At 37.0% G+C, this 15,563-nt stretch overlaps 1 protein-coding gene across 2 annotated transcripts in view; it reads right to left on the bottom strand.

The window, feature by feature from the left end:
- tead1a (TEA domain family member 1a) overlaps positions 1-15,563 on the bottom strand; it is a 42,521-nt gene that overhangs the window by 14,992 nt on the left and 11,966 nt on the right. For both annotated transcript variants that reach the window (XM_081356869.1, XM_081356868.1), the window contains one exon: positions 10,344-10,598. In XM_081356869.1, the coding sequence (XP_081212995.1) occupies positions 10,344-10,545 (202 nt within the window). In that variant the 5' untranslated portion in view covers positions 10,546-10,598. The remainder of the gene's footprint in view (positions 1-10,343; positions 10,599-15,563) is intronic.

Below are 15,563 nucleotides of genomic sequence, written 5' to 3'. Positions count from 1 at the left end.
TTACATATATATGTAAAGCATTTATATAAAGCATATATATATATATATATATATATATACACACACATAAAATTATAAAAAATAAATATTATATTATTATTATATTAATATATAATATTAATATATATATACTAGGGCTGTCAAAAGATTAATCGCGATTAATCGCATCCAAAATAAAAGTTTGTGTTTACATAATATATGTGTGTGTACTCTGTATAATTATTTTGTATATATAAATACACACACATGCATGTATATATTTAAGAAATATTTGCATACATATACTTTATATATTTATATATAATTTATATTATATATAAATATAAATTTTTTATATATAAATTACACATTTTTCTTAACTATATACAAGCATGTGTGTGTATTTATATATACAAATTTAATTATACACAGTACACACACATATATTATTTAAACACAAACTTTTATTTTGGATGCGATTAATCGCGATTAATCTTTTGACAGCCCTAATATATACTAATATTAATTATATATAATATTTATAATTACATATAATTATAATATATACATTATAATAAATAACATATATATATATACATATTCAGACATTTTTATTTATATATATATATATATATATATATTACATACATTATATATTACTAATATATTAATATTATAATTATATAAATATTAAATATTTTTTTAAAGTACTTATGTAGACCTTTTTTAATTCAATATATTACTTATGTTTTATTATTAATAAAATCACTATTATATGAATTATACATAATTAAATTTATTCTAATATATATGGCTGATGATCCACCAATAACAGGACATCTGAATCTTCTGATGACTCAGCAATGTCAGGCAATACTAAGTGAAGTGGTTTTTTTTTATTCATTCAAGTTTGGTGATGACTTACTCAACACTGAGCCTTAAAATTGAGTGATTAAAAAAATGTTAAAAGCAAACGACATATAGTTGAGCAGATGGACTAAACTTAGCTTCAAAACCCAGTGAGGGGGTCGGGCGGCATTCCTTTCTAATGGTGTTACAAAAGTATTGAAGTAATGCTGGTGGATGTCACATCACAAAAACCATTGAGGATGTGGAGGGTTAAAGGTCATTAAATTACAATATCAGCTTGATCAGCAAGTAAAGAGGAACACCCGCTGTTTGCAATTAAAAGCGAGCTGATAAATGGACCTCACATTGACGCAGGGTTAACCTCAGCGTTCCCTCTAAGGGGAAACATGGCGCCAAAAATGTGGCTCGTCAATCATTGTGCAGTGACAGCTTACTCAACCATCCGTCTCCTCCACCAAACCTAATGAAAGGCTGCGATACATGCTGTGATATCCAAACCGGCCTGCTTTTCTCAGGACCTTTCACTTTTCAGGAAAGCAACAGGTGCAATCATTTACTCACTCTCATGTTAAACCTGTAGAACTGTTACTTACACTTATATACTTCAGAAAACTTAGTGCATGAGTTTGCGTCTTTTTTGAGGCTACAAAATTGCTCTTTTGTATCCTGCAGGGGGGAAAAGTTGGTTTGTAAAGTCATGAGGGTGAGTGAATGATGATTCGTCATTTACATGTAATTAAGGTTGTGATAATACAGTATAAAATCAACTACTGTAAGCTTAATGCTGAGCCAAATTGTTCTTTCTTCTGATTTCAGATAACACAAACTCAAGTCTCCGTTCTTCAAGTGATGTCATGGGTCACTAAAGAGAAAGGGTGATGTCAGAAGCTGAGAGCGAGCCTGACACGTGTCTCTCTCTCTCTCTCTCTCTCTCTCTCTCTCTCTCTCTCTCTCTCTCTCTCTCTCTCTCTCTCTCTCGCACTCAATTTGATCATTTTGCTATCATCTTGTCAACTCTCAGAAAAGTGGTGAGATTGGATAAAAGAATTTGGTTCTCCTCACAAATCTTTGAAAAGCTTTGACCGTTTCAAATGACCCACAAGTATCGGGGTGTTGGCCCGTGGGTGTGGCGGTGACGGGCAGGGTAGAAACCCCAAATCTTTTGGACAATGGCTCCGCTGCACTGCCAGGCCTGATGGATGACTCTGAGGACTCGCTGCCATTACAATCACAATGGCCCAAACTAACAATACAAAGACTTTCTAGGAGGTCCATGACTAAGGAATGACGGGTCTAAACTGAGACTGCAATATTCATGGCTGATTTCCATGTGCATTACAGAGATCAACAGTTTACCTGTTGATTTACATTACCTTAAGTAACAGTAATAAAAAACAGAATCAATAATAATATTATAATGTAATATTTGTCATTTAAAAAATATGAAAATCACAAACACAGACTTTAAATAAATAAAAGCATAAATTAATTCATTTTGCATGACATTTTGAAAAGTATTTTTAATGTATGTTATGTTATATAAGAATTACATATTTATGTATTTTTGTCATTGTCATTTTTCTTTTATTTGTTATCTTCAATTGGTCTTATATAAAAAATATACAAATATCAAAATCTTAAAATAAAATACAAAACAATTTTTTATACACACACAATATAAGTTCAAATTGAGTTTTGTGAAAGATAATAATAATAATAACAACAACAACAACAACAACAATAGTTGATTGTTATTATCATATAAATAAAACAAAATTAAAATAAAACAATACAATTATAATACAATATATTAAAATGTATGTTATACAAATAAATTATAATAATATAAATATGTATAATATAACAATATTATTATAATAATTATTTAATATTTATAAATATAATTTATAAATAAATATGGTTTAGTTTATATTTTTTGGATTACAATTATATATTTAAATACAATTGAAAACAAAAGTATGTGACGGATCAGTTAACAAGCATCATAATATTCCAAAATATTGTTTTATTTGATCATTTCTGTCTCAAAAAAACACCTCTGACATTTAAATTCAGAGAACAACTTCAATGTTTGCAACTTTACTCAACTACTAAGGTTGGAAATAACTGAAGTAAAATCTGCCTTTCAGAGCAAATTCGATCAAGCCTGCCTTGATTGACACTCCACATGGTCCAATCACACTAACAGACTAATGATCTACCTGCTCATTTAGCGCACAAGCACGCATGGTGAGGAACGGCAAAATGCCATATGGATACAAGGAAAGGTCAGCCTCCAAAAGCAGATGGTGGTCTGAACAATCCCCTCTCTGGGAGTCAGTCAGCTTAGACTGATATGATCTACAGGCTCAATGCAGGTGTTTCCCTGAGAGCAGGACCGAGGGGTGCGGCCAGCTTTCCCCCTGCCAGATAAAGCCATTCACACACACACACATACACACGCTTATGTGCACACACATGCCTGCTACCATCTGATTAGAGTTAGCCAGCTGTCCTCTGTGACGGGTAACACGATGACACCCCTCTGTCCGCAAATCATTTTCAGAGGGAGGGTCTGAGAGGAAATTCAAGGCCAGATGGCAAGAGACCGTGACGGACAGTCTTTTCTTTTCCAGTGGACACAACCCCAAACCCCCCCATACACACACACACACCCCTCATCCCGCCAAATCTGCTATGATTATTTAGTGAAACCAAATCTGATAGGAAAGTCATGGACATGATCAGATGGACCAAATTTGTACTCGATAAACTCTCAACAATGCACTAAAAATCAAATATATAGCCGGTCCTGCCTTGAATTTATTCTTTTTAAATGTTGTTTCACTATACGTTCTAAATGTAAAATGGATTCTGAATGCATTTCACGGCAAACAGAAGGAAGCACAGAAATGAAGGAACCGTTTCTACTGCCTATGCTAGTCTGGAGTCACAGTAAACCGCTCAGTGCAGTATGTTTGATGTTAAAAGCCCTGAAAGTGTGTACACGTACAACAGTCCGGTACTGAGAGAGCTCTAGAACGCTGAAAGCTTCTCGGCCTGCGATAGCGAAGCCAAACTGGAAACAGAGTGGAAGGAGTCGGTTTGGAGCTGTTTTCTTTAATGGGAGCAATTAAGCATGCTTCCTGTGTGTGTGTGTGTGTGTGTGTGTGTGTGTGTGTGTGTGTGTGTGTGTGTGTGTGTGTGTGTGTGTGTGTGTGTGTGTGTGTGTGTGTGTGTGTCTGACTGTGTCCTAACATGGTGCGCTGGCTGGAAACATCACACCAGCCTGCTGGAAATCACACATGAACAATCCAAACAACCCCAAATGACCTCTCGCTCACTCACACTTTATCTCAACTCTTTCTCCATCATTTCATAAATCACTGTCTGCAAACTTTATGAAAGGAGAGCTTAAAAATGAAGTTTGTCTGTCTGCCAGGGTAAATATGCCAACCAAATGACCTTGAAGAGAAACTTTTATTAAATGTATTTATCAGTCAGAATACGAATAACAAAATAAGTTTCAATTATACTCTTTTTAATGAGCACAAAACATTTTTGAGTTGTCATGGAGCTGTACATGCTGCTGTTTTACAGTAACTGCCGATGAACAATACAACTAGGGCTGTATGATTAACCAAAATAAAACCAGGACACAAATAAAATCACGATATATGCTGCGTGTTTCACAGTGAAACGCTGCACTGTGTTTATTTACATGCGAGGTGTGATAGTGATAACATGATAGTGTTTTTAGTGTCTCAGAGCGGCTCGGTTTGAAGTAAATGCAGCTAAATTTTATTTTACATTATTTTATTATATTTTCTTAAATACAATTTTTTTTATTTTACAGAGAAATTTACAATAGTATTTTTTTTAATAGTTAATATTATTATATTTTTCCAAAGCGCCAACATTCTAATCTGAAAAATGAAGCCTACCCGGAAGTGCGAAAAACTGCAATACATCGAAAATCCGCTAGGGGCAGGTCCCAAAAGGGAGCAAATGTCCATAGACCCCCATGTTAAAATGTCCATTTTCACAGCATAAATTCATGTTTTTACAGGTTGATCCCATGGACTTTTATTGTATTTTTCGATAGGTTCCGAGTGCCTGACAACTGTGAGGGGGGTGAATTTTTTTCTAACTCATTAGTTTAGATCGTATTTAGATATAAAATGTATGACAAATAAGGGCGTGGTTAACTTTGATTGACAGCCGAGTGGAATTCCTGAGATTTGACGTCTCGGCCATGATCTGACACAAAACATCACGGGGTTAGGATTACCCAAGATTTTCCAAGATGACGCCGCCCATACCCCCATAAACGGCCTCAAAACCGTTCTTCAGAAAGTCTATGGGTGACATCACAGACGCTTTGTCCATATTTTTTACAGTCTATGATTTTTCCTAAATACTCAATATACTCAATAAAGAGAATAGCACACCACCCCTCAATAAACCGCATGATGTGAGGTGATATTCATGTTTTATAGGTTTGAAAAAGTGTATAGTTTTCCTTGTCTTAACTGACAACACAGACAAATAAGTGAAAATATTTTCAAAAATCGTTCACGCTTGAGAACTTTTTGAATTTCATACACTAATGAGGAACACAAGCTTCTTTACAGCTGCCACCAAACTAAAATAACATGCACTATACGGCTCAAGGACTCTCTGTAACATGATATCGGTGTCTGTTTCAATCACTCATCCGTCTCAAACAGTTAAGAGGTGTGAGGCTGAAGCATGCTGTGACCTGTCTCCTAACTGGCTCTCGGTGAGGTAACATCCAGGCCTCTCACACCTATCAAAGCCAAATGAGAACATTAATGCGGTTCACACAGGACTCATTTCTTGTGTCCATACGGTCTTCCGGGCGTCAGTCCCACCTTGCACGAAGCCCCTTTTTCAAATTCACACACCATCCCTTGAGAAACATGATTAAACTCTGTACCTCTGGGAAAGAAATTACTCCTCGGCCCCATTTTATGCAACACAAAAGAAGCAAAGTGCAGGTTTAGAGTGGGAATATACATAGTTCTTTGGTAGACCTTGAAAAGTAAAGACTTTTTTTGAAGCGGCCCACATCGAGGGACCTCCTCTGGAGCACAATACAACTCTGAACACAAAAGCAATGTGATTTTACAAACACTTCTTTCAGATAGCAACTGCCTCCCATCTGAGTCTCCCACCCGAATCCCTCCTTTTCCATCACACTACATCTCGCATCGACAAGCTTCCCTGTACCTTTATCATTATGTAAGGAAGTCTTTCTGAGTGACTCTAAACATACCCGTAGGTAGAGGTGTGGCGGGATTTTGTAAGGACTTAAAACATAATCGGCTGTGTAAGTACAGTGAGTAAGCACTTATGGGTGTATTACACCATCTCATTTTATCATTTTAGAATCATTTTAACAATGATTTTTAATCACTAGGAGATCACATCTAGCTGTTGAGCTGTGGTGAATTTGAATCTGGCTCACAACATTTCTCATTCCTCAATTTACTCCTCTCTTTTCTAATCGACTTAAAGGGATAGTTCACCCAAAAATGAAAATGACCCCATCATTTTCTCACCCTCAAGCCATCCAAGATGTATATGACTTTCATCTTTCTGCCAAACACAATCGGAGTTATATTCCAAAAAATTATCACTGGCTTCCAGTAGCGGCCGTATACAAGTAGAGTTCTGGCGAAAGAGTGACCTTTGACCCGACATATGATGTAGGAGTAGCGTAAGCTTAATTGAGAGTAGACGCCTCTCGTGGTTCAAACAAATAGGGCTGGACAACAAACTCAAGCTCCTCTTCTATTATATCGAAATCCTCCAACATTTCTCTTTAAAAATACTAGTTTTAGACTTCTAATTTGTGACCGGTGTTTTGTTTTGCTCTATCCTCTGCGCTTCCGTGTTCGTGAATACGACATGCGTCAGGTCAGAAGCCAGTGATTAGAGTTTATAGTTATAAATATGAATATTTTTCTTACAAAAACGCATAGCTTCGCTTCTGACGGGTTTTATGAACCCGCTGGAGCTGTATGGATTACTTTTATGATGGATGGATGTGCTTTTTTGGGCTTCAAAATCTAGGGTACTATTCACTCCCATTATAAAGCTTGGAAAATCCAGGATATTTTAAACATAAATCTGATTGTGTTTGGCTGAAAGAAGAAAGTCATATAGACCTAGGATGGCTTGAGGGTGAGTAAATTATGTATGAATTACATTTTGGGGTGAACTAACTGCAAAACCAGTGGACTTCACCAATCTCAACAACTGACCATTGAGACACTGTTAGTTCCTATAAATAAATAAAAATGTATGTTCGTTGCTTGTCTTTCATCTTTGATAATAAATCTTAAGAAAAGAGTGGAGGCTTGATTTGTGCATTTGGTTCGCCATGTTGTGTACTTCTGCTGCTGGCAGAGATTCAACAGCACACTAGTTAGCCAGAACAGAGTGACTCTAACTCCCATAACCACTAGTTTCCCCTGCGGAACGTAATGTAGCCCAAACTGGCACCACAGTCTCGGAGCGGGTCTGTTATCCTATTGTTAAAGACACAGCTTTGCAATTTCCAATCCTCCGAGGCACACATTATGTTCACAAAGCCCAACACTGCCTGAGCACACCAGTCTATTCATTATTTTACACTCACAATTTGCTATTATAAAATGCAGAAAGACATGGTGCTCTAAGGTAAAATTAATAACATTTCAGGCTCTGTTTGCATGAATAGAGCTACAACACAAAATGTCCTTTAAATTAAAGTAAATTGAAGGTATTTTACAACCAACGAAATACGCTACTGAAATGCCCGTCAAAGACTGAATAGCAATAATAGGTATTTTAGGACTTATATATATTTACGAACATAAGATAAACACATTAAAGCAGATTTACTTATATTCTCAATCATAAAATTCATAAAAACGTCTGCTAAATGTGCTATGTTGGTATAACATCTGACAGGAAGCATTTTAGCTATGCATTGCACACGAGTAAATACTTAAAAAAATTACATTTTCAAAATGAAAACAGGCATACGGAAGCAAATCAATGATGATGCACAGTATTGGTGCTAAACTAAAGTAAACTAAACTAAATAAAATAAACAAAATGTTAATTTAAGTTAGAATAAGTTTCCTTTGCGAGAAGAAAAAAACTAGCTATGGGACGATTATACTGTTTAGAGGTCAATATACGAAAATATTTGATCACAGAATGGCCAGGCATGTCAATTGTGCTTAAAAAAGCTACAGTACATTTCTCAAGTATAGGTGGATATGGATGTCGGAATATAAATCACTTGAGAAATATTAATTGGCTGAGATTATGTTAAGTCCTCACAGTATATCCCCTTAGAAGTGAAACCACTGAGATTAGATCTTTCCTTCATTGAACCCAGCGGGGGACTGTCAAATCTACTTATGGCATGTTTTCTCTGCCTAAAATAAGCCTACTAGCAAAGCAGAGCCGAATGGTTTATAATATCAAAGGCGACAGAGAGGGCACACTAATTTTACAATGCTGGGGGGAAAAAATCATGCAACAACAGTCAAAAAGGACGTCTGTGAGGGCAAGGGAAAGGATTATGGGAAAAAAAGTAGTGCTTGGTTCACCTGTAAAACCGAACCATCTAAAGCGAAAACTCTGATTCTTTGGCTTGACTCCAGTTTTTGTGCGTCCGTGATGCTGTAAAGAGCCCCCTCAGGTAAACAGTGAGATAAGCTGAGCCACGACACAAGGAAAAAAACCTATATTGTTTTGAAGTGAAAGGCGGTTGCTATAGGGACGGCTGCTAATTAACCACACGGCGCTTGCAGACCTGAGAGCGGCAGGACTGGGGACTAGGATCTTGACTTGTATGGATGTGTGATGGGTACGCACATAAAATAAATCTCAAGCAGTTGTTATGGACGATGAAATAACGAAGGTGACGTAAAGCACAAGGCTAAGGAATGTTACACGGACACCAGCGTAGGAGGTGACAGGTTTGCCTCAGCGACCCAAGAAAAAAACCCCACGAACACCAGCCAATTTATTTAGAAGGAAATGCCTGAAGGAAAAAACCACTGTGGTCATGGGAACAAACAGGTGTCTATTGAGATACCTAAATCCATTTAACTGTGCAACTTTTCTATTAAAGTTCAACATTAGTTAAAACACTAACAAAAGTTAAATCTAATTTACAGCATTTATTAATCTAGACTATTTTTCATGTTCACTCATAATACAGTTTTCACAACTTGACAAGTTAAAAATGTTTTAGTATACATAGAAATTCACATGAACCTAGATTACCATATTTTCTGACAAAATAAGATTCACCGGGTCAAATATTGAAATTTTTTAGTCAATGCATTAGGTAATGTTAAAAATTATAAACCTTAAAGTAAAGTGTTACCAAGATTTCACAGGACAAGTTTCAAAAAGCAGAGCATGCAATTCGCAAAATCAAGGTCATGGGTTAGATTCCCAAGGAATTAATGCATGACTTAAACACTCTGAATCCAAAACCGCTTTGGAAATAAGTGTGCGCCAATTGCATACATGTAAATGTTTTAAAAGGATAGGGGAAATTGGGAAAAGGCAAGAATTTGCAAGTTGGATTCAAAACTGCATCCCCATGGGGGCAGCAACCATGTGCACTGCTATTCTACCACGGAAAAATAAACTTTCAGTAAAAAAAAAAAAAAACAGCGGCTTTATGATTTATAAACTTGTCAACCTTTTCCATCATGCATCCAGATTTAACAACTGTTTGGTTTCCGAGTTGTTCCTAATAAAGACAGCTGGATACAAGTCCAAGCAGAGTGAAGAGGCTTCACTGTGGACAAGGCCAAGAGCATGTTTAATATCCTACGAGAAAAGAAAAGCAGTATTCCCTCTTTCCATGACATCACCCCAGCCGAGAGTTTGAGGGAGGTGTTAGAGGAGGGGGTGGCTTTGGGGAACGAGGTGGGGGGGGATTGGGAGCGCAGCTGGTGTCAGCCGCACGACCATCTGCTCCTAACTAATGGTTCACGCTGACTTTACAAACAGAACCCCGGACAGCCAACCCGCTTCACCGCCTGGCCCGCTGGAGTTTCGTTTTCCAGTTTCAGAGGCCCAACGGACCTCATCATCTCACCCTGAGGACAAACAACTAACAACTTCCCTGAGAACTTTCTGATGAGCCAACCTCAACAAACAACACACGATTACAAGCAGTCAAAACAACTCCCAACGGCAGTCATAACTCCACATAGCAAGTCAAAATACTGAGATTGAGAAAAAGGGCTGATTGTAAATTGCGTTAAGATGTATAACCTCAACATCTTAAAGGTGTATTCACACTAGAGCATTTCAAGCGACTGAAAGTCAATTTGACATCACATTTGGTTGGTTCAATCCACACTTAGAAACGGTGGTCTGGTTCATGTGAACTCAAGATTCAAACTCGAGTTCTGACCTAGCAATCAAACCAAGCTTTTTTGACTCACCATACATTTTCCCCTCATCGGACAGGATGATTTTCCGTCGGCCGCATGGTGGGTAGATGGCCAGGGCCTCCTGGAAGCTCTGCTCAATGTCAGGGCTCCACACACCCTCTGCGTCGTTGTCCATGGGCTTATCGGCCGAGTCGCTCATCCTCTCGATATCCTCCCCGGCACTTTCACTGCCACTCCAGCTGCTGGGATCCATGGCGACGGCTGGGATCTCGGAGCCCGAGCCTGGGGAACTTTAGGTGCACTGACCTGGGAAGACCAACGACAAAAAAAAGCAAATGATTGGTCTGTTCAACCTGAGGAGTTCTGCCAAGAGGTCTCTGCCAAGTCTCTGACAACACAACAATTCAAGCAGGGGTAAACATGAAGAATGTGATTGCCATTTTCATTTGCAACGGTATTTCTTATGATATCGCAAAACCATGGCAATTGAGTTCATTCATTATGTCAATTAATGTTACTTTGGATACATTTGCTAATTGTAAAAATGTAGACAATTTTACTTTTAGCAGATGTAAAATGAACAGCATTTATCTTCCAGGAAAACAGACCAAATATATTGATGACTCATCCTGTACTACAAAGATTTTGTCCAATCAGATGCTCTATGGATTGAGAATGCCACTGCGATGTTAAACAATGTCACTGCGTTTTTAAAAATGGCCTGTTTACAATTTCACACAGTAAATCTATTTGTGGTTTGGAAATGAAAAAATAATAATGAATGCTGACCACATTAAATACAATTAAAACATTCTCTCATCATCCATAAAAAAACATCAACCCTAAAGCTAAAAATCAACACATGATTGAAAACCTATGAAGAAAAGGAAATGAGAAAACACATAAGCCACGCCAATTTAGGAATGGCACTTAGGCTAAACCAAAACAGCTGCTGTCTTAGAAGGGAACACTTACAAGCTGGCAATGATGCCAGGACAGCTTTTACATTTTGTGGTAGAAGATTGCTGAATGACAAATGTTGATCCCGTAGCTTAAGAGAGAGTGATTATCCCAAATCACATGCAACACTCCTCCGAGTCACTGTGTTTAGCATTAGCACCACACATTACGATTCAAGTTAAAGGCAACTGCTAGCGCAAAAGCTCTGTGGCTAACTGCAATCCCATTATAAAAATTACACTGGATATCAAGGAATGACAAAAAAAAAAAAAAAAACATGCCTATGTGCAGCCAACTGCTCACATAAACAGCCAAAAGCACAACAAAATCAAACGTGTGTGTACTTTATAACTTTGAGGTAAAGCATGAGTTGTTAAAACAATACAAATCTCAACTGAATGATCACACAGAGTGATTGCTAACTACAAACTTGTGTTTTCAAGTCATGCCTGGCTTAGCGGCTACGCTAACCGGGGAAATGCCCAGTGAAAACAGTGCTGCCTATTGTAGAACCACTAGCATGTGTTTCCTGTCAAATTTGAGCAGGCTGCACTTTGCAATGTGTTAATGTGTGTGTTGGACCCTTGTGAAAATGAACACTTCAGCACACTTTAAAAAAGAGTAGTACTTATTACAGAAATAATATACTTTAAAAATATATACTTCAGTGCGAGCTGAATAATGTTTTCGGTCTATTAATTGCTTGATATTTGCAATTAAATGAAAATGTATATCAATTAGTGCTTTTTTGACAAAATTATAATCAAGTACTTCACACATCAAAATAAGTGTACTACTTTAAAGCAGGATAAAATATAAATAAATGAAAAGTATTTTACTAAAAACTGGCATTAAAAGTAGTAAGTAGTAGTGATTATATTTAACTTTACATAAGAGTAATAAACTGTCATCTATTGTCTGTCCCCATTTGAATAGCTTAATGGGTGTGTACAAGTGTGTGACTGCAGTTGTAACAGACTGTTTTGTGTGTGTTTGTGTACTAAATGCTGGCACTGCAAAAAAAGAAAAGAAAAAAAATATTCACTCGTACTGCTGAAAGAGAGTGATAAAATGTGAGCATGCTGCAAACTGCTAAATGCTTGGGCTCTTAAACATCATCTTCCTGACTTGGAGATGAACTCAACTGTAATCACTTCCAGCACAGTCATGTGTGCACTTTTGGCTTGGCCCACAATTACACTGCAATCTGTAGTTTTCCACTTCTGGCACATCATGGAAACACTTACCGAATACTGTATTTGTACATTCAGCACACTACATCTGAGTTTCTACTTAGTGTTTTTGTTGAGCTCTATGCATATATCGCATGTGAAGGTTTTGTTTCATATACTCCCTGATCTTGTGCATTACCAGCCGACCGAACCAGAAGTACATGCTATAATTACTTTTACGATAATAACTTGGAAATCTGTGAGATTCTACATGAGTTTTGAATTAGCATCAACAAAAGCAGACTGGTGGTTTGGACATTTGTAGATTAAAGAGAGCCTGAGTGTGATGGTTTAATCGGAGAGAGCGAGAGAGGCGGCTCTCAACACACCACACATTCTCCCTGTAATTTACAAAACTTCACACTTCAAAAGAGAGAGAAACTCAGTATAAGAGAAACTGTAAAGAAACTAAATAAATAAATAACCTGTTTTACTGGTCTATCAGGGATGAGTGATGTCAACTAATCGATTAGTTGTCCAACAACCAACTACTTGGTTAGCGATGTTGACTAGTTTATCTTGATTTTAACAAAGGACAATAACTATACCGATAACTAACTCTTAAGTTTTAGTAATTCTTTTACATGTCCACATCACAGATCACGACACGGAAGAACAATATCGGTGAAATGACTTTTCAGAAAGAGTTTTTTTCAAGCTGATAACAATAAAAACATTGACAGCGAATCAGAATGCACCCGACTTCCAAGAGCGAATTGTTTAAAGTGACAGATGACTACAGCACGCACTTGTAAAAAAAACAGAATATCATCCGTTTACTAATATATATATATCGTTATAGTTATCATACTTGGTGTGAACGGCCATTAGAGTTACAATTTAATTAGAATTCACAAAAAAAATAAATTTATCCACTTAAAATGGCCCTTTGGTCACAGTTTTTGCGTCGCACAGTTTTTTTTTTGAACATCCCACCCACAACGTTGCACTTTTAAGATGGTGTGTCAAGTTAAAAATAGTTCAACGACACATCTTAATGTGACAGTTCACCCAAAAATGAAAATTCTGTCATCATTTACTCACCCTCACGTCAATCCAAAACCTATAAGAGCTTGTAATTTAATGAGCTTGAAATGAAAATGTAATTTTTTTCAAAATATCTTCAATGTTTCGCAGAAGAAAGTCATATGTGTTTGGAACAACAAAAGGTTGAGTAAATGGTGGCTGAATTTTTGTGGACTATCCCTTTAAACTAAACGCATGATAACATGCACTACATTCAAGTTCTGTCAAACCAAAGACATTTGCACAAGCCGTCAGCTTTCGGACGTCAGGAAAAACCTCTGTGTTTCGTTATGTGTGCGCATGTAACGTCCCATAATTCCCGGCTCTGAGTCCACCCGGCGCTTCTGCACAAGCAGAGTGCCAGTCAAAGCCAAGATGTTGTGACTGCAGCAATATGGCAGTGCTTGATGTTGGAGAGCACAGTGCTTGTGCAGGGCCTCGGTGGCAGATGGAAGGCCGAGATTAGTCATGCAACAATGTACTGTGGTCACACTTACAATACACTTCACCCTCCAGGCAGCCTCAGCCGGCCAAACGAGAGGCATGGGTGCGATCCCACACAAACCGGGAGGAACACATCCACCCCGGGCAGCTGTCTCACTCCCTCTGGTCTACTCTCGCTGCCAATGGAGACGAGGGTATATAACAGTATACATGTGTACGCTTGTGTGTGTCCATGTCCACGGGGCAAGAACATCACTAAAGCGCCAGCTTGTTGTAATTAAATGTAATGATATGTATATGAGTACAGACAGTATTTGCGTGGGGTCCCATTTGTGTTGTAATGCTAGAAAACTCTATTACATGAGTGTAGATCACAAAATCTGCTTTATTCGATGCAAAACCATCACGCTGAGCTCTTTAAAGCGTTCGCAGGAGCCTCTCGCTCTCACTTCATTACCAAATTAAGCTGTAATCGAAGCGCCCGGCTCTCGTCTGCACATTAGCGGCTCCCTATTGATGAAGCTGGCAGCCGGACCGATGGAAAACAGCTCCACTTCCACCCGCCTCCACTTTGCTGCTTTGGATGGTTTAAATGTATTAAAGAAACAGTTTACTGGGAATTACAGCCGTACCTTGAGTTATATGTTTGTAATTGCCCTGTGATTAGTTAAAGGTAATTAACAACTAGACTGTGTATGAACAGTTAGTTTTTTTTTTTTAAAGGGGTCTAGAGAGGAAAAAATCAGGCAAATTTGTGACAACACATTTTTTAACAGCTATATATATATATATATATATATATATATATATATATATATATATAGCTGTTAATATATGTTATTCTTTATTTGAATTGCAATTTCTTTGAATTTCATGCATTTATATTTTTATTACACAATATTAGATAAGTGAAACAATTTCTATTTTATTCAAATGTGTTTGTATAGCACTTTGTGTAGAAGAAAAGATAAATGCCATATAACAGTGGTAAGCAAACATAATACATAAAATTATTTTAAAAAATACATAGAATTTATATAGTTATAATTTAGTTTTTTGTCTTATTTCCACTGTTTCACTGTTGTGTCAATAATAATAATAATGAATTAAATAAATAAATAAATATTGTCTATATAGTATCATGTTACTACATTGTAAATGGGCCAGTTTACATATAAAGAAAATATATAGCTGACTCTTATATTTGGGGGTCACTGGCACTAAAAACTCCTGATATATACATAAGCACAACATCAAATATTTGTTAATTATGTCAATTAATGTTCATCTCAGTAAGACTATAGGGATCTCCCAGTCACGTGACCTCTAGCCGCGTGTCAGCCATTTTGACGGAATACTTCAGCGCACCTACATACATGAGAATGCGGATTATCACATGTTTTATGACTGCGAATTGATTAAAATAATATAATAGTATATAATGGTCATTGTATTAATTATCTTGAGCCTGCTGTAATGTTCCTATAAATATATTTTCTTTCCAACTGTGCATTCTGAATAATAAATAGGCTAAATATATTTATCCACTAAGCTGCAGCAGTCATATGCTCGTCTTCCCATTAACAGTTTTTTTTTTCTTCTCTTTCTG

Source organism: Scardinius erythrophthalmus (genome assembly GCF_964197995.2).
Source record: "Scardinius erythrophthalmus genome assembly, chromosome: 24".
In the NCBI taxonomy this organism is placed as follows: domain Eukaryota; kingdom Metazoa; phylum Chordata; class Actinopteri; order Cypriniformes; family Leuciscidae; genus Scardinius; species Scardinius erythrophthalmus.
This window is presented reverse-complemented; position numbering and strand designations above follow the sequence as displayed.